Source organism: Halichoeres trimaculatus, unplaced genomic scaffold (genome assembly GCF_033239565.1).
Source record: "Halichoeres trimaculatus isolate MK-OKI-2021-1 unplaced genomic scaffold, fHalTri1.1 fHalTri1_scaffold_14, whole genome shotgun sequence".
NCBI classification, from domain to species: Eukaryota; Metazoa; Chordata; class Actinopteri; order Labriformes; family Labridae; genus Halichoeres; species Halichoeres trimaculatus.
In genome coordinates this window covers 1,295,155-1,317,703 of record NW_027437192.1, presented here as the reverse complement: position 1 = coordinate 1,317,703, position 22,549 = coordinate 1,295,155, and the positions used below count along the sequence as shown (strand labels likewise).

The 22,549-nt window shown below is 41.2% G+C and overlaps 1 protein-coding gene across 1 annotated transcript; it reads left to right on the top strand.

The window, feature by feature from the left end:
- The first annotated feature begins 98 nt into the window (after positions 1–98).
- atf6b (activating transcription factor 6 beta) lies at positions 99–22,146 on the top strand. Its single transcript, XM_074687615.1, has 17 exons — positions 99–480; positions 7,080–7,159; positions 9,558–9,639; positions 11,694–11,753; positions 11,838–11,917; positions 12,005–12,203; positions 13,194–13,355; positions 15,553–15,722; positions 15,869–16,048; positions 16,300–16,382; positions 16,720–16,896; positions 17,278–17,385; positions 17,580–17,679; positions 18,715–18,782; positions 18,991–19,090; positions 20,423–20,507; positions 20,684–22,146. The coding sequence occupies exons 1-17, from the start codon at positions 408–410 to the stop codon at positions 20,977–20,979; spliced, it is 2,103 nt and encodes a 700-aa protein (XP_074543716.1). The 5' UTR covers positions 99–407; the 3' UTR covers positions 20,980–22,146.
- The last annotated feature ends 403 nt before the right edge of the window (positions 22,147–22,549 follow it).

Sequence of the window (22,549 nt, the reverse complement as noted above, 5' to 3'; positions counted from 1 at the left end):
TGGATTAGCCTGTCAATCAAAAAGCGCTCATTTGATTGGTTCGAATCACCCTTAAAGCCCCGTCCTTCCAAATGCACCGCTTCTCGCGTGTGATTGGTGCTCAGTCACGTCGATCACATTATTCTTTGCTGTCATTGGCTGTTGGTTCAGAAGTGGGCGGTAGAGCTGTGGGAGCTGTTTCCTTGTCTGTCATACGCGAAGCTAAGGGAGAACCGAAAGATCGTCCTGCGAGATAAACTGGATTAAACACAACATTTAAGACTCTCTGAGTAATAGATTCGCTTACTTTATGAATCATACCTGTACCTGGTGCCACAGAGGGAGATATATGTTGAATTAAGCGGCCGTTTGGAGCCTTTGTTTGTCCTCTCTTCGTTATTTAACCGCAGCCCACCGCCTTTGTGGCGATGAGTACGGATTTACTTTCTGATTTGGACACTCGTTTCTTCGCTGACAACCTCCTGACGAGCGAAGACTGGGGTGAGTTATCATTTGAAGTCTTTATTGTGTGAAATAATGTGTTTTAATGATGCGGAGGCAGCAGGGTGATGCCCCTCAGCCTCCCTCCCCACAGCCGGAGCAGGGGCGTCCAGCCTTTAAACCTTAACCTCCTGTGTTTAAACTCATATTTCAGGAATATTTGGGATTATTTGGTTTGAAACAGTCTGATTATGTGAAGGATTCTCGTTACACGCGGTTCCAGCGTGTGTGTGTGTGTGTGTGAGCTTCCTTGGTCAGGAGACCCGGATATGTCAGTTTATCTTTAACACACAGTGGGTGGAAGCGTGATCACACTAATAAAACCCCACGTCCTTTCTTCTCCTCCTTTCTCTGCACTAAACCATCAGTTTACTGGTGTTTTTTACAGGTTTACAGCTTAAACTGTATCTCCATCTACTGCACATTGAATATGGTCTGTAACAGGTGCTTTAAGAGATCAGATAAGAGTAAAAGGTTGGTTTTCTTACTCAAAAGAGCTGTGCATTGGCCATTAATGTGGTTATAATTTCTAGAAATATGAGAAAATAGTGTAAAATGAAGTAACAAATGCTAGCAACAAAAGATTAATATTCTGGGTCTATTAATTTATTCTTTATTTTATTCAATTACTAGTATATTCTTATGTTTAATGTTAAAATTTCTGTTACCCATTGGTTAATAACAAATGGGTCAGTTTTTCCTCATACCTACTGTTGCTGACTACTGTTCTTTGTTTGAATAACATCCTTTAATCAAGCCTTCTCTAACATGACAGACTTACTACAAAATAAGTAATAAAAGTATTTATGTTTAATGCTGATATCGTACCGGATTAATGTCGGTATCGCCCAATATTCAATGCTGCAGTATCGGTATCGTATCGGAAGTGAAAATGTAATATCGGGACATCCCTACAAGCTACATCCTCAAAGACTATCTAAAGACTAAATTCTTCCTGACTTCCTTGAACGGCTCATTCTTATCTTAGTCAGTTTTCCTCATTTCAGAGATGTTTTAGCTCAGACTTGTCTGATAACACACATCTATGCCTTAATTTAGCTCGGCATGGTGCAGAGTTTGAACATAGGAAGCATGCAAATGCGAGGTTCAAATATGCTCTTAGATTTCTTAAAAGACATGAAAAAGCTATGAGGGCTGACTCTATGGCCAAAAAGTTCCAACAGAATAATGTACATGAGTTTTGGAAAGAAATTAGGGTTGTCAATAGTAGCAAAATGCCCTTACCATCAAATGTTGATGGAATCACAGGGTCTACCTGACTCTATGTTATAGTCAAAGACAAAACTGGTAAAATCTCTAGCATTGAGAACTACAGGCCTATTGCTTTGGCTAGTCTACTGTCTAAAGGCTTAGAGCTTATTCTTTTGGATCGTTTACATGAGTATATAGCAACAACAGACCATCAGTTTGGATTTAAACATAAACTCTGCACAGATATATGTGTAAATATGCTTTAAAAGAAGTTGTAAGTGCATATAGAAGGAAAAACTCTACAGTATTTCTGTGTTTCTTTGACGCATCCAAAGCTTTTGATAGAATTAATCATCAAAAATCATATGTGAAACTACAAAATATGGGGGTCCCTTTTTACCTGGTAAGGATGCTACATTTTTGGTACTTGCATCAAAGCATGCACAAGCTTGTTTGCACAAGCTAATACCCTAGCATGTAAATTTCAAATGTGTACAGAAAATGTTAAAATTGAGCTTTTTAGAGCTTACTGTACTCCATACTGCTCATTGCTAAAATGAAAAAGCTACATGCAGCCTATAACGATGTTTTCAGAATATTTCTTAGATTACCTCGATGGTCGAGTGCAAGTCACATGTTTGTTTATAACAATGTGCCCACATTTTATGCTGTTCTTAGAAACTATATGCACAAATTCATAGGTCGCCTGGTTGATTCAGACGATGGAATAATAATGTCTCTAACTCAGCTCACAATGAGCGACACAAGGTTCACATCCTGCTGTTGGAAACATTGGTACGAATGTCTCTTTGTGTTTTAAATCGCTGTCAACATATGAACTGTATTTTCTTTTTTTAAATTCTATTTATCAGTGCTGGGCAAGTTAGCGGTGTTTTTGTGTGGAAGTAACGCGCTGAAAATTCTCTAAATAAAGCGTGAATGCAGACCCATATCAGATTTTTTCGGTGGAAGTCCGTTTATTTGTGTTTTTGGTCAAGTAAAATATGGCCCCGTCTGAGTGCAGAGGAAACCTGCAGAGGAGCAGGGAGGGGGTGTTTGGTGTGAGCGCTCTGGGCTTCTGCTGCACAAAAACACTGCTGTAGGGGTAATTTCTGCCCTAAACCTTGTGATAGGACCCAACTTGTTCCATCCCAGAGTCTCACTTTAATGCCCTGACAGTGGCAATAAGCTTTAATTTTGTATTTACATTTTGAAAATTTGATTTGCACTAAATTTGTGATTTAACTATTACTGTATAACAAGTTCTGATTTAGTGTTTGCATGACAGATGTTATGGCACTTTCACAATGTGATTAATTATGATTAATCAGGGAAATCATGCGATTAATTACAATTAAAAGTTTTAATTCTTGCCCAGCCCTACTTTTTATTATTATTAACTATTTGTTGTATATATATGGACCTAAGGGTCTGGAATAAAGTATAACTAAGTAACTAATATACAATTAAAAACCTGCATGAGCTCAAAATATAAATAGATTAGTAATTTTGGGAAAGGGAAATGCTATTTTTTTCAGAAGTGTTGAATTTTTGTAAGTATTTTAAGCATGTGCAAGGCTTTACGTCTTAAAAATCAAAATAGAAAAGCACAGCAATTGATTTTTATTGTAATTATTATCATAGAATTAGTTAAAATTTAACTTTCCTTGCCTTATTGTTCTATAGATGTATTCAAACTGCAGCATTACCCTGATAATCAACACTGTGAGGAACAAACTGTCCCTGAACAGACAAAATAACTACAGCTTTCATCAGTATTTCTTCCTCTCCGTTCTGAGCTGTTAGAGGAATAAAAAGAAAACCCTCAAAGGGAACAATCTACATTTTACAAGCTGCCTGCAGCCGCACTTTCAGAGCAGACGCCTCGATTTGAGGTGACAGATAGTGATCAGGAACAAGTTCAGGAGACCTGCAGCAGCCCTACCTCTGAGGCTTGACCTCACCCTGGCCTCGTTACGACTCTTTACATCACTCTGAGGTGTTTACGAGGACCTTGAACGATATATTCTGCTAGTTTTTATGTTTAAATGCTGTCACAGACATGTCACACTTGTTAGACCTGATATCTAAAAAGTTGTTTTCATGCTGCCTCATGTTTATACTTCAGATCCTGGATCGTTCACGTGCGTTTCTATCCAGGGGCATCCAGAGTAAACTCCCCGTTTGGCACGTTTTCTGACCTCAGTCCCTGGCTGAGATCTGCTCAGCGATCGATGGCCTGCTGGTCTGAATCAAAACGTGCAGATAACCAAACTCTGAGTAAATAAGAGTGGAGTCTCAGTAAATCATGCAATCGTTGCTCGCTGAGGGGTTATACCAGCCTCTGATCTGAAGCTGTTCCTGCAGCGTGGGCCTGTTGTTCGACTCTCTGTGAGCGCCGGCGTTAGATTAGATCAAACTTTAATGACTCCTTGGAGAGAACTGGGTCAATACAACAACAAGAGGTAATAAAGTCAAAGAGCCAGAGATTAAGAGTCTTTTTACGGCTTCATAAAGCAGCGAGGGCGTCGACAGGTTTGGTCTCAGGAGGTTTGGGAGCTTTTCTGTTGGGATACTACACCAGGTGAAATCATACCTGCAGGTTTTTATTCAACAAGACGTTATGAGATCAACCTCTCAGCTAATGTCTTTTATTTTTACACATTTTCACAAACATACTTTGTACTTTAGTGTTGGAGGATTGTTTTTGGATGATAAAATGTTTAATTAATAACTCTCTTTGATTCCTAAGCCGTTCTTTATAGGGCTGGGTATCAGTAAAAAACTCTTGATACCTGATAGTAGGGATGGAAACCAAGTAAGGTTCTGTTACTTCTTTTACTTTCTTTTACTTTTCACTTTTTTTCACTTTCTATACACTTTCTTACTTTTGTTTTCTTGATTGCTGCCGTGACTCCTGAATTTCCCCTCATGGATAAATAAAGTATATTCTATTCTATTCTATTCTATTCTATTCTATTTTACTGGTATCAACCGAAGTCCATCTTTAGTACAGAGTACCAAGTCACATAAAATCATAAGGTACCATGTTTAGGTACCTAAACACATCCTGTGCCTGTGAGGAAGTAGACGAGTAGGAGATTTTCCATACTGGACTTGAACACAGCATTGCAAGTGTGTATATTGAGAAAAAAGTATGTTAAAGTGAAAAACTTTGAGATTTTATTATAAAACTAGTTAATGTTTAGTACCTTATAAACACACAAAAGAACCAAAAATTGGTACTGTTGAGTACTGGTACCAATTGCCAGGTTCTGGGCATTGGAACCATAACATTTCAAATGTGAAAAGTACCCATCCCTACCTGAAACCAGCACCAATGCCTCACTTCAATACAGGCTCCTTAATGAAACTATTTTTGATAAAAACTTAACAGCATTAATTCTATCAAAAAGACCAAAATTACACATGAAGTTACAAATCTTGAGTTACATTTTGCAGGTTTAGTGTTTCCACTCTGAGCCGTTTTCTTACGTATAAGATGAAAAACAAATAATTGCCCGTACAAAAGAACAGTAGCAAACAAGTGACAGGTTGGAATATACATAAGTATCAGAAATGTGTTTATTATGATAAATGTCAATTCCTTTTTTTGTCTTTATTCATTTATTTTATGTCAAAATTCCAATCGTCCTCTTTTATCCTGGCACGGGACCGGCAAAAATGACCAAAAGGGACAAGCGTATGTAGTAGGAGTGCACCGATCACAATTTTCTGGACAATCTTTAAAAGGTCTGACCTGCCAATACCGATTTGGATTTTTTTTAATAACTGACAGCATAAACCTTTAATGTTTCAATCTCATTTTGTTGATAAATACATGTGAAACAATCAAATCTTTATGTTTCAACTTCAACAACCAATTAAGTGTCCTGAGTTGTAGGTCTCAGAGCAAAAAACAACAATGGCTGGCTGTCAGACCTTCCCAGAGGAAGACAAAATCAGTTTCATATGTAAGATGGGCCCATCACTGATCCCTGAAAATAAGGAAATCAGCACCAATCGATCGGTGCATGTCTAATATGCAGACGTCTCAGGCTGCAGCTGGGAGAAGGACTCGTCTGCCTGTGAGTGTTTTGGATAGAGGAGGGTCCCAGCACCTGCAGCTCGTTGAGAAGCAGCAGGTGCTGCAGATCAGTACACGCTTTCACTTCAGTCTCTAAACTCCAGAAAGTAGCTTTATTTGTTGCCAGTTGCTTTTTTTTTTTTTTTTTTTTTTTTTTTTTGGAAAAAAAAAGACACTTGAAGGGGTCTGAAAAGTTGCTAAATGTAGAGCTGCTTAGCCATGAGTTGGCAAGACATGGTCCAATTAAAAATGGACCATGGGCCACAGTTGGCACGCAGGCCATAGTTTGGACACCACTGGTCTAGATTAATCAAATATTCGACACTAAATTGATCCAATAATCCACTATTGATTTAATATTGTACGATCAACACTGCTCAGCATGCTGAAACCACATGTGACGTTACAGCCAATCACAGGTGGCGTAATCAGATCTTGATCACATGATTAACCCTCTGGGTACCGAAACTTGGCACCAAAAGACAAAACATATTTTTGTGTTGTTTTCATCTGTTTTTTTTCTTTCTTGCGCTTTAGTCTTCTTTTTCTTTTTATTGTTTTCTTCTTTTTTTTCCAATATGCTTCAATTTTTTTTTATCCATACTCATTAAAATAGAAGTTAAATGGCTTTCTCTGGGACCTCTTTATTAAAAAACTGTGTTACAGTCCAGGTCTGCAGCTGCTAAATCTTAGTTATCTGTATTTTCTCGCAGCTTTAAGCCCAGTTTTCTAAAATATTGTGTTATTGTGGTCTTAATAAACGCAGATCAGACATTAATTTGATTTGAGGCGCCTAAACCTCGATCGATCTTCCCTTCAATAAATATTAGCAATCATTTCTCCTTTTTGTGGATGTTAAAAAATATCTTTTTGGATGAAAACCAACCACTCTAACACAAAATACACCTAAGAATACTCTGAAACTGAGCTAGTGAAGCAGGAAAAGGTGTTTTTTTTCTGTGGGGGTGATGCAACAGGCATTCATCTTCACAAAAACAGAAGAAAAAACTCAGACAGGGAACGTCTCTGTAACGTCAGGCGTCAAACTCTGAACAGACGCATGCTCCTCTGAATAGCCCCTGCGTTTGTTTCCCTGGGATTGTTGCCTGAAAAAGCCGATGTGTTTCCAAAACCTCCCTGATCCAGAATCCAGCAGAGTTCTGCAGAAGCCGAGCTGGTTCCTTGGAAATCCAGATCCCTCCTTTATGTGTGTGTTTATGATTAAAACCGTCCAATGGACCAGATGTGATGCCACAGACCCTGAAGATAACGTAACGTGTGTTTCCTCTCCTCTCCCCAGATGCCTGCCTGTATCAGTGTGAGAGCATGGAGGAGGGCGAGGACGGCGGGCTCGGCCGAGGGCTGAAATACGAACCATCGGTACGGACACAGAAAAGAAAGAGTCGCGGCTCGCTGCTCGGGTTTCTGTTTCGAAACGGAGAGTGAAACTGATGCTGGGCCTTTTATGCAAACGCTCCACCTGCACATTGTGCAGCCTGCTCAGAGCTCTGAGACCGACTCAGTCTGCTGGGTCATGGCTTCTTCTCTCTGAAGGGGAGGCTAACGTTAGCAAAAGTAGCTCCAGCAGCTTTCAGGTCTTTCATGTCTCTGGTTGAGTGGCTATCTGTCAGTTTAAGCAATAACTAATAGAAAACTTAGCTAAAATTCTGATAGTCTAAAATAAATCCTCCTGTGATTAATTGAATTGTCAACTAATCGATTAATTGAATAGTCAACGATTAATCAAATGGTTCGCAACTTATCAAGAAGTCAATGATTAATCGAGTAGTCAGGCAGCAATCCAATAGTTGACTATAATCCAACAGTTCACTACTAATCTAGAAGTCAACGATTCTAAAACAGACCTCATAGTCGGCGAGAAGTCAAATAGTTGGCGATTAATCGAGGAGTCAACAATTAATCCAAAAGTTCATAACTAAGAGAAAAGTCAACTAATAATCCAATAGTCTAAAATGAATCCCACAGTTAGAGATTAATTGAATTGTCGATTAATCGATTAATCGAAAAGCCAATGATTAATCACATGGGCCACAATTTGTTAAGCTGTCAATAATTAATCGAGTAATCAGGCAACAATCCAATAGTTGACTATAATTGAGTATTTCACATCTAATCGAAAAGTCAACTAATAATCTGTTAGTTTAAAATAAATCTCACAGTTAGTGAGAAGTCAAATAGTTGACGATTAATCGGAAAGTCAACAATTAATCCAACAGTTCATAAGTAATAGAAAAGTCAACTAATAATCCAATAGTCTAATGAACTCTAATCAATCCAACAGTTAGTGATTAATTGAATTATTGACTGATTGATTAATTGAATGTCAACGATTAATCAAATGGTTCGCAACTTATCAAATAGTCAACGATTAATCAAGTAGACAGGCAACAAACCAATAGTTGACAATAATCCAACAGCTCACAACTAATCAAAAAGTCAACTAATAATCTGTTAGTCTAAAATAAATCTCATAGTCAGTGAGAAGTCGAATAGTTGATGATTAATCGAATAGTCAACAATTAATCCAACAGTTCATAACAGAAAAGCCAGTTCATCATCCAAGGATCCGAATTAATCCAAAAGTAATTAATTAATTGACTTGTCGAGATGAATCAAATATTCAAAGATTAATCGAATGGTCCACAATTTATCAGGTAGTCATTGATTAATCGAGTAGTTGGTCAATTATCTGATAGTTCCAAACTAGTTGAAAATTTAACTGATAGTATATTAGTCTAAAATAAATCTCATGTCTGTGATAAATTGAATTGTCAATTGGTCAAACAATCAAAAATGAATCAAGTAGCCAACGATTAATCCAATAGTCAACGATTAATCGAATGGTCCATGATTAATCAAGTTGTCATTGGTTAATTTTATTGTCAAGAAGGAGTTTTATAGTCAACAGTTAACCCAATAATCAATAATTAATCTATTATTTGATGATAATCCAACAGTCCAGGATTAATCGAATAATCAATGATTAATTTAATCGTCAGAGATAATGGAGTAGTCGAACATTAATCACATGGACTCTACGTTCAGTGTGCGAAGTTGCTGTAAAATTGCTAGCTTGGTTGATCAAAGTCTGAAAGACATTCCTTCCAGATTAATTCTGTCACCTGTGACTGTTTTCATCCAGGTAGTAGAGCTTTAGAGCACTGGGGCAGCAGACGTCAACACCAAACCGGACTGCGAGGTTGTTTGTCTCTGGTTTCAAACCTGTTTTTGATGCTTCGGGGAAATGAGGAGGACTTTTCATGAACACAAAAGGAGACTGTGTTAGACAGAATTTGCATAAGCAGAGAGTCATTTGCAGATAGCACCAGGAAAACACATCACTCTGCTCTCTAATGTCAGCTTGACTCACATTTAATACACCTGATGGTGAATTTACTGTAAACATAAAACTGGTAACTGCTCCTTTATTGGTTTATCAAACTGTGTGGTAAATAAGGTTTGTTGATAGACTCTCTGACTCTCAGGCAAATAAATGTTTGCTCCTGAAGCTGTTTGAGAATTTAAAGAGTAAGTTTGAAAAAAGTGGGACTGCTCCTTTAAAATCAGTGATTTCACATTACGAGAGCTCAGAGAGTGATAACGCTCAGTGAGTACAGACGATGGGTCAAAGGAGAATCAGGCTAATTGTGGGCAGGCTGTGTGATGCACACACACACACACACACACACAAACACACACTAACAGCTGACCTATTTTTCCACCTGACTTGTGTTTTTTCCACATTTCCCTCTCGCAGTTTGACAACGACCTCGTGCTCACCCTGGATCCAGACAACCCCACGTCCCCATGGCAACACCTCGACGACAACCTCCTCACAGGTACAGAGCCACACCTGAGCGCTCTACACGGGAAACCTTAGACCGCCTCGGGGTCAGAGTTTTGTTTTTCACGGCTCAGCGGTCTGTGAAAGACGAGACGCCCGGCCCCGCCTTTGAAAGCTAAAGTCAAAGCTTCCTTTCGCTTCCTCCCAGCTCAGACATCAGAACCAGTCTGTTTACACCCAGAGATGCTGTGCCCATGTTTGGGGCTTTTATTTTGGCGGGTTAAGCTGAGGGTGCTCCCTCTGTCTGTGGACTCTGGTCCCAGTTTCACCTCGTAGGTACAGGAAGTTCTGGACTTGTTTCTGTTGTTTCAGCTGCTGTTTGCTCAACGTCGTATCAGCTGATTTATGGTAATCAGGGCCAGATGAGTCCGATCAAAGTGCATCCTGTTAAAAAGTTTGTTTTAGACTGAAACAATCCATTGAAGAAATATCAAAACTTTTGTGCTTTTTTTTGTCATTTTTACCCAAAAACATTTTCATTTTGAAACTTTCTTTTCTCCTCAAGGACAGTGAAATCTTTGAGGACAGAAGTTAACCTCTCAAAAGATGGGAGGTCATTTTGAAAGTTGAAAATAGCACAAAACTTCCTGAAGTCATGAGGTCATCACATGAGGATTTACAAGGCTGGCCAATCAGAAAGAAGGGGGTTTGAGGAGTGGGGAGCCTTAAAGAGACAGCCGCTAAAACAAAATCTTTCATATAGATGCTGAAATAAGGGTTTATCCATTGATATCGTTAGTCTTTGTGCTTAACGATTCTTTACACTATGCCAGAGCTGCAGGACATTATGTGACCAGTCTGCAGCAGCTTTCTTAGCTTAGCAGTTAGCTAACGTTTCCCCCAAAAAAACCCTGTTTAAGGATTTCCAGCTTGAAGTTTTACTGACGAACTGAACACTCAAAGAAATCTACATTACTCTCTTACAGGAAATTCCTTTTCAATACATTCAAAATAAACAAAATAGTGCTAGCTTGATGCTAGTGGATACGGGAAATTGCATTGATACGCTAGCGGTTAGCATACATAGGTATAACTTTGGCTTTAGAGTAGAATTTCAACTTCTATCACAGAGGCAGATCACAGTTACTCTTTTCAAACAACACTGAGAACTCCAAATGTCAAAATACTTTCAAGCAAATGAAAGAAAAGTTAGGCTCATAGCTGGCTTCATAACTACGGCAAGGTTCCAAACAACTTGGAATAATGCTATAACCACTTCGAGACACTAGATGGCCTACTTGAGTCAATAACATATTACAAAACTGTACATCAACGTCACATGATATGTCAATTTTCCCTTATTTTTTATATTTGTGCCAGATCCAGTGATAAATTACATATTTATTCACTTGAAAAATAAGGAATTGATAAGGGAATCGGCAAAAAATTGAATCAATAAGCAGAATCAGTAAGGGCATTGATATCAATAAAATCTTATTAATGCCCATCCCTACTGTTGCCACCAAGTGGTCCGGTACGGATCAGTTCAGTTTGGTACGGGTCGGATCAGTAAAGCCTGATCCTGTTTGTGTTTGCACAGCCAACCGTGCCCGTCTTGGCAGGCGCTGTGTAAACTGGATGCTAGTAGCTACATCAGCTACCCAATAGCATGACATCATAGCGGTGCAACACAGCGTACCCAAAACGTGGCACAATTTGGGTTCAGCAGTTTCACACTGTTCGTGACGCCAATTTTACAACCAAACAGGAAGTTCTCTTCAGGAAGTGGACTGGAGATTTAAACATGGCAGAGCAGAGTTATTAGTTGTTCTTTGTTATTGCTGTCACACCAATCAACCACCAATCAACTGACTGCAGTGTTTCTAGCTCCACCACAACATAAGGGAACCAAAAAGTGGTACGGTATGGGTCGGTTATTTGAGGACCTGTCTTGGTTTTAGTCAAAGAAAATGCCACAAAATGTGTGTCAAACTGGACTGAACCACTTGGTGGGAGAAAAATACAGATTTTTTTGCGCAGACGATGGAAGAAAGAGTAAAAATTGCAGACTTGAACATTTTTGGTGTATTGTCTTTATTCTCCCTGAAGGTGAAACTCCGGTGATAAAAAGCGAGATGACGATTGCTCAGCCGTTACCTGTGGAGATGTGTAAGTTCATCTCTTTCTTTAAATCCTTTGGGTCATTTCTTTAAAGCAGTAATCTCAGATTAATGTCCCTCTCCCTGTGTTCAGTGTTCCAGGTGAAGTCTGAGCCCCTGTCTCCTGCGTCCTCTCTGGGGTCTGACTGCTCCTCGCTGTCCCCGGACCCTCAGGTAACCACGAAGAGAGCAGGTAGCTTCAGCTGGCGTCGTTTGGATCATGAAACATATAAAAAACTCTCTGCATCGTCTTTTCCTCAGATCACAGTGAAGGGAGAAAACCCTCCCACTCCTCCCTACATGTACGGAGACGTGTTGTCTCCTCCTCTGGGGGGCATGGAGGTCACAGTGGCCACATCAGCCGTCCCATCGCAGCCGACGCAGCTGCAGACGCCTCTGCAGACGCCGCTGACAACGCAGATCCCAGCGGTGATCAACGGGATTCAGACGCAGGCTGCAGGTACGTCTGAGTGAGGGCGCTTCGTTCCTCAGGGTGGAGATCTCAGGAAATAACCGCTGTGTGGTTTCCATGGTGACAAAGAACTCAACTCTAGCTATTCACACAATTCCTCTTATGATCTGTTCGGAACCCCTAACCCTTTATGACATCATCAGCTGTGTGGTTTCCATGGTGACGGAGAACTCCACTCTAGCCACTCACTTGAGTTCTCTTTATAATCTGTTCGGAATCCTAACCCCCCTTTATGACATCATCAGCTGTGCGGTTTCCATGGTGACAGAGAACTCCACTCTAGCTTTTCACACAAGTCCTCTTTATAATCCGTTCAGAACCCTAACCCCCTTGTGACATCATCATGTGTGGTTTCTATGGTGACGGATCATCTCCATTCATTTTAATGGGCCAAAAAATGTTGGAAAATGCTGAATATTTTACGAAGTGAAAGTGTTAGACATGTGAAAAGTACACATATGCTTCTCCAGATTATTCTGAACGTTTTAAAATCTGAATGGTGGAAATCTATGAAAATTTGTTGGAGTAGCAAAGCCAAAAAAGATTTGAGATAATCAGTTTGTAATGAAATGAAATTAAATGAAACAACAGAAATATTTAAATACAAAGAATTCATCGTCATGGTTACACAATCTGAGCTCTCTGCAGAGCCTGAAGGGAAACTTTACCACCTGATCCGTGCCCCGCCCCCACATGAGGAGGAGCAGATCTGCACAGACCCCCTGAGGCAGACTCCACACAATGCAGAGATTAGCTGTAACCCCACTCCTCTAGTCATGCTAATGTGTGACCTGTGATGTAAACAGAGTCACTCTGAGTCCTGACCCGTGTGTGTTTTTACCTAAACCTGCTGAGTTCTGGTTCCGCTCTGGGCTCTCCTCCTCTGATCAGTGAGGTCATGTGATCGTCTGAGGTTTTAAGGAGGAAACAGTCGAATCAAACGTTAAACTCTCTGTTTCCTCTCCTCCTCACCTCAAGTCTTACCTGGAGCCACGCTGAAGGCCAGCACCATCCTCAGCACCAAACCCCCCATCCAGCCCAAACCCGTCTGCGTCACCACCCTCCCCGTGTCCCAGACCCCCACGCCCGCCAAGACCCTGATCCTGCAGGGGCTCCCCTCCATGGACCAGAGCAGACCAGGTGGGAGACTGGTTTGTTTAACTTTGTGTGTGTGTGTTTGCCTATGTGTGTGTGTGTGTTTTGGATTTGCCTTCATATGTAAAGCTTTGTTGTTTGTTGTTGGGGTCATGTGACATCATCCCGCCGTGTGATTGGATGAAGACAAAGAGACATGATGCTCGATCCTGTGTTTATTCATCACTGTGACTCTGGACCAACAGGACCCACAGATCTATTTACGGGTCACGTCTGAGACCTGGTTCCCAGTCCTCTCACCCTGCTCTGCTTCACATTTTCATACTGAAGCTTCAAACAGTTGATTATTTCACTCAAATCTAGAAAACTTAAAGCATATCAGTGTCAAAAAGTGTAAAAAGTCAGCATAAATTTTCCTCCAGGCTCCTCCCTCAGCGACTGTGGACGATAAAGAAAAACAGAAAAACTGAATTGATGTTGGACTAAAAGCTACAGTGGCCTTCTAGGACAAAAAGCTCCTGTTATTCAATTAAATTTGAATTTTTTTATTTGATCAGGACGATGCAGTTTGACTTTGTTTCATATGATGCATGAATCTGACGTGCTGCACAAAGATCATAAAATTTAGCAGTATTGAAATGACAAAAAGTTCACAGAATAACAGTCAAATAGAAAATCAAACAACCTGAAAATCACAGCGAATTCTATAAACCAGCTCAAACAGGAAATAAAAAAAACAGTATCTTAAGTTTGACCCTTAATTTTTTTTAGATTTAACCACTAAAACGTCTATAAATACAAATTATTTTATAAACAAAACCCTCTACTCTGTTTCATTTTGGGTTCTGATAATCAAGAAAAGTAAAAACTTCTTCCTGAGTGTTCGGTGTTCGGCTGTTGGGTTGTTTCTCTGCTGCTGAAGGAGCCTCACTCTGATGGAGATAAAAACCCTCAGTTTAAGTTATCAAACACAAAATATTTTCATATTAAGGCGGTATCACTCCCATATAACCATATTAGAGTGTAGTATGATTCATGTCTTTAGAGATTCTTCTGGTAAATCCTCCAAAAACCACAAACTGTGCTTTAATTTGTCACATAGTCACTATTTTTTATGTATTACACACGAGTCAGGTCTGTTTTTGCTCAGTTTATCCTAAAAAATTGAGTTATATTTTGACTTGTAGGGTGAATCTGCCTTAGATGAAGAGAAATTAGATATTTGATTTGAACTGTCAGTTTTTACTGCGTACTGACGGCTCAGAGAAGTATCACAGGTCACTATGCGGGCAATAAAATTTTAGAATCCTGAAAATAACAAGATTTTTACGTTGTTTAAAGAGTAAAGCTGGGTTTGGGTCTTAAAGAGCCAAAGAACCAAAAAAGTCCCTTTTAAAGACACATTTTAATCATTGGCTTGTACTGGAGATTCTCGCTGAATGTAAAAGTTAAAATGCTGCCTTTATTTTATTTTACCTTGAACTTTTTTCTTTTATAGTACATGGGCAGGATCAAAAATCCTTTTTTTATTTTTTTATTCTTTTCGTTTTAATCTGTTTTAATGTTTTTTATTTTTCAGTTGTTTTCCTTCCCTTTATTAGGTGGATAGTAATAATAATAATAATTGATAATAATGTAGTTTGATTGTAACAATTATAATAATTATTATTGTTATTATTTTTTAATAATAACAATAAAAATAATTATTAATATTGTTGTGATTATTTATAAAAATATTTTTACTTATTTTTATGATAATAATAATAATAATTTATTGAAATAATAATAATAATAATAATAATATTAATAATTTTTTAACTAATAATTATAATAATGATAATTATAATAATGAGACCTTTTTCATTGTGAAATAGGGTTATGTGTATATAACTCCACTGTAAATGGTCGGATTGCTTTGCAACACAATACAAGACAAGGTCACCATCATTCTGACAGATGTTAAAGTACGATCCAGATCCTGTAAATATTCTGGATACTAAGATCCAGAATATGAAATATGAACTGGGTCATCATTATTATCAAGACTGTCAGGAAACAAATTATCGAACAAACCTGCAACTAACACCAAATCATAACAGGCAGTCTGCTGAAAGGGAGTATAACATTAAAGTCGGACTAAAGTGTGCTTGGTGGAGGTCTGCGCTCTCTGAGTGCTTTTCTAGATATTTTATTTCTCTGACTTTTATCATCGATGTTCGTCGTCTTTCTCTGCCTCTTCCAGTCGTCCTGTCTCAGTCTGTCTGCCTCGGCTCGGCTCCCGCCATCGTCAAAATGGAGCCGGTCTCTCCCAGCATCCCTCAGCACTGCTCCAGCCCCACGGCTCCGCCCACCAGCAAACCCATCGTCCCCGCCACGACCACGATACCGGGCAACAACGGCAACGACATCGACGTGAGTCATGAAAAATGAGACTTTAGTTCAATATTTCTGTGTTTGAACCTTCCTGCTGAGATGATCTGGGATTAAACCTGGATTTCCTCCTCCTCTTCCTCCTCCTCCTCCTCCTCCTCCTCCTCCTCCTCCTCCTCCTCGTGCAGATGAAGGTGCTGAAGCGGCAGCAGCGGATGATAAAGAACCGGGAGTCGGCGTGCCAGTCCAGGAAGAAGAAGAAGGAGTACCTGCAGAACCTGGAGGCCCAGCTGAGGGAGGCGCAGCAGGAGAACGAGCGGCTCCGCAGGGAGAACCAGGCGCTGAGGGAGAGGCTGGCAGGGAAGGAGGTGAGGAGGAGCCTCTTCATCGCCTGTTTACTGACAGTATGCGGTTCAACCTGCTGAACCTGACGAACCAAAACAAACGCAGACGGAGAAATGTGTCAGTGTGTTCCCAGACCTGAACCTCAGACCTGAACCTAGACCTGGTCTCGTGGATCCAGCTCCACAGATATGAGGAAGCGTGTTTGCTCAGGTGCAGCTCTCTGTGGTGTTTTCTGTTTGCACGCCGCTCAGCGCTCTCTCCTCTGTGTTTTCAGGGCAACGACTCGGCGAGCAACAAGCGCGCCGTGTGTGTCATGGCCGTCCTGCTGTTCATGACCTTCAGCTTCGGACCCGTCAGGTATCCTCGGCGCTCTGCAGTCCACACAACAACACCTGAAACAGACTTTTTAAGGTCAACGATCGCGTTCCCGCCATGTTTTCCTGAAACTTAAAGTTCATTTTATCGTCTTTATTCTCTTAAATCCATCCAAACACTTTCATTAATCCATTAAACTCAGAGTCACACCTTCAGGTGATCACTGACAGGTGTTTTAACAGCCTTTGACTGTAAACCATGAGCTGAAGCTCCCCCTAGTGTCCAGTTCTGGGATTGCATCAAACCAGACGTTTCATTTCTGTGAAACCTCTAAATTCAGCTCTTCCTCTTCTTCTTCTTCTTCTCCTCTTTCATGCAGCATCACAGACAGGAAGCTGCCTGGCCTACAGGACGACGTGGTGTCGTACACGGGGCGCCGAATCCTGGCGATAGAACAGCAACACCAGCAGGAAGCGGCGGTCCCTCCCCCGTCCAGCAGGGTGGAAGAGACGGAGGAGGAGGGAGGAGAAGAGGCCGCAGAGACGTATCAGTTCAGGTCAGACTTCAGAGCAGTTTCCCATCATGCATCTGGTGCTCGTTTGCGTGAGAATGAGAAACAATGGAGCAGAGACAGATGCTGGGTTGGGTCACAGATGTCCTTTTGTCCCTCCTGCAGGATGTCTCAGTGTTAGCTTCGTTAGCATTGTGAGCTAACAGTAAAAGATGCATCTTCCCTGTGTGTGTGTGTGTGTGTGCGTCTTCCCTGTGTGTGTGTGTGTGTGTGTGTGTGTGTGTGTGTGTGTGTGTGTGTGTGTGTGTGTGTGTGTGTGTGTGTGTGTGTGTGTGTGTGTGTGTGTGTGTGTGTGTGTGTGTGTGTGTGTGTGTGTGTGTGTGTGTGTGTGTGTGTGTGTGTGTGTGTGTGTGTGTGTGTCTGCAGGAACCTGAGCGATGTGTTCAGCGACATGAAGGATCTGGTTCTTCAGGACATCGATCGTTACTTCACCTCCTCTGACTGCAGACAGTTCAACCGCTCCGAGTCTCTGCGGTCAGTCCCAGACTCCTCCTCCTCCCCCTTCTCCTCCTCCTCCTCCTCCTCCTCCTCCTCCTCCTCCTCCTCCTCTTCCTCTCCTCTAACCTCTGATTTTCCGTCCCTGATCTTCTGAGAAACCAGATTTCATTCTTGTTTTGTCGTCTCTGAGTTGTCTGACTGAAGCTCTGCCCTCTGTTGGCGGTCTCCAGGCTGGCCGACGAGCTGCGGGGCTGGGTCCACCGGCACCAGATCGACAGGAAGAAGTCTGGAGGGAAACCGAAGATCGCCAAGAAAGCCAAAATCGCTCAGGTGAGGTGGTCCTGTTCAATTTGTAAAAGAAGATTGAAATCAATCAATCAATCAATCAATCAAAATTTGTATAGAACTTTTCAAACAGGACTGTGTATTGCAAAGTGCTTTACTAAAAATAGATAAATAAAAATACTAATGATAATTTAAAAAATAAAAAATAAATGGAAAAAATGGTCAAAATGTAAAAAAATATAAAAAAACAAAAGTAATTATAATAAATAATTTAAAAAATAAATAAATGGAAAAAATGGTTAAAAAATAAAAAATATAAATAAAAAAAAATAGTTAAAAAGTAAAAACAATAGTAAAAAAAACAATAGTAATAATAATAAATAATCTAAAAAATAAATAAATGGAAAAAAAAGGGTAAAAAATAATAATAAAAAAAACAATAAAAACAATAACAATAATAATAATAACAATTAAAAATAATTAAATGAAAAAAAAAAGTTAATCACAATACGATGAAATAACAAGAAGTGGAATAAAAAGCAGAAAATTGCATTGAATGAAGTGAAAACATAAGACTCCCCCACCCCCCACCCCCAAACCACATCCAACACACACACACACACACACACACACACACACACACACACACACACACACACACACACACACACACACACACAAGGACATAAAAAGGAAATTCAGACGGAAAACAGAATAAGAATTTAAAGACCGAGGAAACGCCATCTTGAATTAAAATGATTTTTTTTTTTATCATTTCCTTATCATTTTTTATTAGTATTATTTTTTTAGTATTATTATTATTTTTTGTTTTCTTAATTGGTTTGAGGATGAGTGACTGTATCAGGAGCTGTGTTTGTGTTTGTCCAGGTCTGAGCCTTTTGATCAGTTTAAATCTGTTTTCACACAATGTCCTGGTCTTTAATTAATCAACTTGAGGATGTGAATGAATCTTGAAACACGTTTAATAAGGACATATAAGGATTTAATCTGAGCAGGTGCGTCATGTTCCAGGTGTTTTCATGTTTCCTCATGTTTGTTTGTGTCTCTGTGTTTCTGCAGAAAGCTCAGCTGAGGAAAACAAACTTCTCCAGATACCTGCCCATCCAGACTCACCGCTCCATAGAAAGGTCCGGAAACACCTCCTCACAGCTTTAAGCTTTAAGGAACAAACCCAGAGTCAGAGCTCTGAAGGAGAGAACTCTGAAACTCCTCATCCTGACGTTAACCCCTCCTCCTCTCTGTGTCTGCTCCTCATCCTGACGTTAACCCCTCCTCCTCTCTGTGTCTGCTCCTCATCCTGATGTTAACCCCTCCTCCTCTCTGTTTGTGTCTCAGTCATCTTCAGGTGCTTCCTGGTCCTGAGGTCACTTACAGCGACTTCCTGGACGCCATCGACCGCCGAGAGGACACGTTCTACGTGGTCTCCTTCAGACGGGTACGAAGCCTCAGCAGCATTTCCTCCTCTCTCCTCCCTCCTCTCTCCTCTCTCCTCTTTCCTCTCTCCTCCCTCCTCTCTCCTCTCTCCCTCTGTCAGATCAGGGTCAGACAGCAGGAGGCGTCTGGTTTCAGACGATCACATCAAGTTTACTGGATTCAGTTTCATTCAGCTCCAAAAGCTTGGTCTCCTTCATGTCTCCTTCATGCCTCCTCTGTGCCTTCACTCTGTCTCCTTCATGTCTCCGCCTTGTCTCCTCCTTGTTTCCACCTTGTCTCCTCTGTCTCTCCTTCATGTCTCCTCCTTGTCTCCTTCTTGTTTCCTCCTTGTTACCTTCATGTTTCCTCCTTGACACCTTTATGTCTCCTTGTCTCCACAATGTCTCCTTGATGTGTCCTCTGTCTCCTCTATATGTCTTCTCTTTGTTGCCTTCATGTCTACTTCTTGTCTCCCTCATTTCTCCTGCTCGTCTCCTCATTGTTGCCTTTATGTGTCCTACATGTCACCTTTATGCCTCCTCCTTGTTTCCTCCTTGTATCCTTCATGTCTCCTTCATGTTTCCTCTTTGTTGCCTTTTTGTTTCCCTCCTTGTCTCCTTCATGTTTCCTCCTTGTCTACTCCTTGTCTCCTCCATGTCTCCTCATTGTTGCCTTTATGCCTCCTCCTTGTCTCCTTCATGTTTCCTCCTTGTGTCCTCCTTGTGTCCTTTATGCCTTCTCCTTGTCTCCTTCATGTTTCCTCCTTGTCTCCACAATGTCTCCTTGATGTCTCCTCTTCATGTATCCTTCATGTCTCCTTCATGTCTCCTTCATGTTTCCTCCTTGTCACCTTTATGCCTTCTCCTTGTCTCCTTCATGTTTCCTCCTTGTCTCCACAATGTCTCCTTGATGTGTCCTCTGTCTCCTTTTTATGTTTCCTCCTTGTCTACTCCTTGTCTCCTCCTTGTTTCCTTCATGTTTCCTTCATGTGTCCTTCATGTCTCCTCTTCGTCTCCTCATTGTTGCCTTCATGTCTCCTCCATGTCACCTTTATGCCTCCTCCTTGTTTCCTCCTTGTCTCCTCCTTGTCGCCCTCATTTTTTCCCCCTTGTTGCCTTCATGTTTCCTCCTTGTCTCCACAATGTCTCCTTGATGTCTCCTCTTTGTCCTCTTCATGTCATATCCATGTCTACTTCTTGTCTCCTCCTTGTTGCCTTCATGTCTCCTTTTTGTCTTCTCTGTGTCTCCTTCATGCCTTCTCCTCTTCCCCTCCTTGTCTCCTCCGTGTCTCCCTCATTTCTCCTACTTGTCTCCTCTGTCTCTCCTTCATGCCTCCTCCTTTTCTCCTCTGCAGGACCACCTCCTGCTCCCGGCGATCAGTCACAATAAGACCAGTCGACCTAAGATGTCTCTGGTGATGCCGGCCATGTCTGTGAACGGTGAGTCTCTGCGTCTGAAGGAGACGTCTTCAAACATCTCCATCAGTCCTCCTTTAATAACCCGTCTGTCTCTCCTCTTCCTCCTCTTCCTCCTCTGTCCCTCCTCTGTCCCTCCTCTGTCCCTCCTCTGTCCCTCCTCTGTCCCTCCTCTTCCTCCTCTTCCTCCTCTTCCTCAGAGAGCCTCTACAACTCGTCTCAGGGCTACGAGATGATGATGCAGGTGGACTGTGAGGTCATGGACACGCGCATCGTCCCCATCAAAGCGTCCGCCGTGCCGCCGTCTCTCCGCGACCCGCCGTCTCCTCCGCCTTCCTCCCACCATCACCACAACCACACCTCTCTGCGGGGGCGCCACCAGCACCACCACCCGTCAGCTTCCTCCTCCTCATCATCATCACCGCCCCCCAGGCAGCCTCTGCCCGCCGGACGCCGGACTGCGGAGTACTTTATCAGCCAATCAGAGGGAGTGTGAGGGTGAGTCTGCGTGCTCACCTGGACAGGTAACCATCACAGCTTCTCCTCCTGGAAAGACTTCTGGAAACATCCATTTGTAAAAAAAACCTCCTGAAAACCTCCTGAAAGTGGGACGTAGACGCGGCAGCGGCGCCCTGCACTTAGAGCGGCCAGCGGCGGTGTTTTGATGTTTCACCCTGAAGAGTTCGGTCTGACGCGGCGTGGAGGCACCAGGAGCTCTGAGCCGGAGCTGAGAGCGCCGTTTGTTTCAGCTCCTCCCTACAGGTCATACTCAGTCTGACCAGCAGGTGGAGCTGCACACACACACACACTCAGTGCTAAGCTTTCCAGACCTCAGGATCCAGATCTGAAGGATCCTGGGGTCTGGGACTTTAAATCCTGGTGTGTCTGCAGCTCTCACACCTGAGCTCACCTGGGAGCCGCGTCATGGCGCTCTCACCGCTCGCTGCTCGTCTGTCACGGTTTGTTTCTGTTTATTTGTGTGTTTGTCGTTGGACTTCACGGAGAGTCTGAGCGTTTGTTTTCTGCGCTGATGTCCGCTGCGTGAAGCTGGATCCTGGATCTCCAGGGACCAGGTCTGATCAGCTGATGGATCCTGGATCCTGGAGCTGGTCCGGCCTCGTGCAGCGCCGTACAGCGTTGGTCTCGTTCCTGTTTTTGTAGAAGAATCTGGATTATTTAAGGTTTGTAAATATCACCTGTAGATATTTTGTTTTTGTCACTTTTTATAATTTTTTATTTCTGTCTTTGGCTAAAAAAAGAAAAAGTGAAACCTGAGGAAAAAAAAAAAACTGCTGATGAATTTTTAAAGTGTTTTTATTTGTCGGGCTCAGTGGACCAATCAGCTTCTCTCGTGGTGTAAACTCTGCAGATCGTCTCCTGATTAAACCTATTTATGAGAAAATGTCACTCAGATTTTTTATTGTACAGAATAAATTTACAACACGCTTCGTGTGACGTCATCGAGTGAAAAACCCGACTGAGTCTTTTTTTATTCCTGTAAAAAAGTTTGTAAAAATATCCTTTGTTTTCTTTATTTTGCACAAACACTTTTTGATTTTCTTTGAATTTAAATGCAAACACTTTTGAATCTGCAGCATAAATATCACTCAGCAAGGAATCATGGGAAATGTAGGATTTGTATCCTCAACTGTTAACCTCATTGAAATTAAAACCGCTCTGCGGGAACTAAAATCTAATCAAGTGTTTTTGTCGTGTTTCTAGATCAAGGGTCAGAAACTTTTACTTTCAGAGGAAACATTTACCCTCAGCTCACCTGGATTAATGTTATTCAGGAGCCTCAAAATCTGCTTTATCTTCACAATACAGTGTATTAAATACTAAACATGATTAAAATCATGTTTAAAAAAAAAAATAAAAAAAAAATTAAAACATTTTTCATGTATGTGCAAATATTTCAAAAAAATTATAATTTAAAAAAAATTGCAAAAATATTGAGGAAAAAAATTTAAAAAGGTGCAAATATTAAAAAAATAAATTCAATAAATTCACCTGATTCAAATGACTGGCTCGTTATCAGGCTGGAGCAGAGCTTCATGACGAGCTGA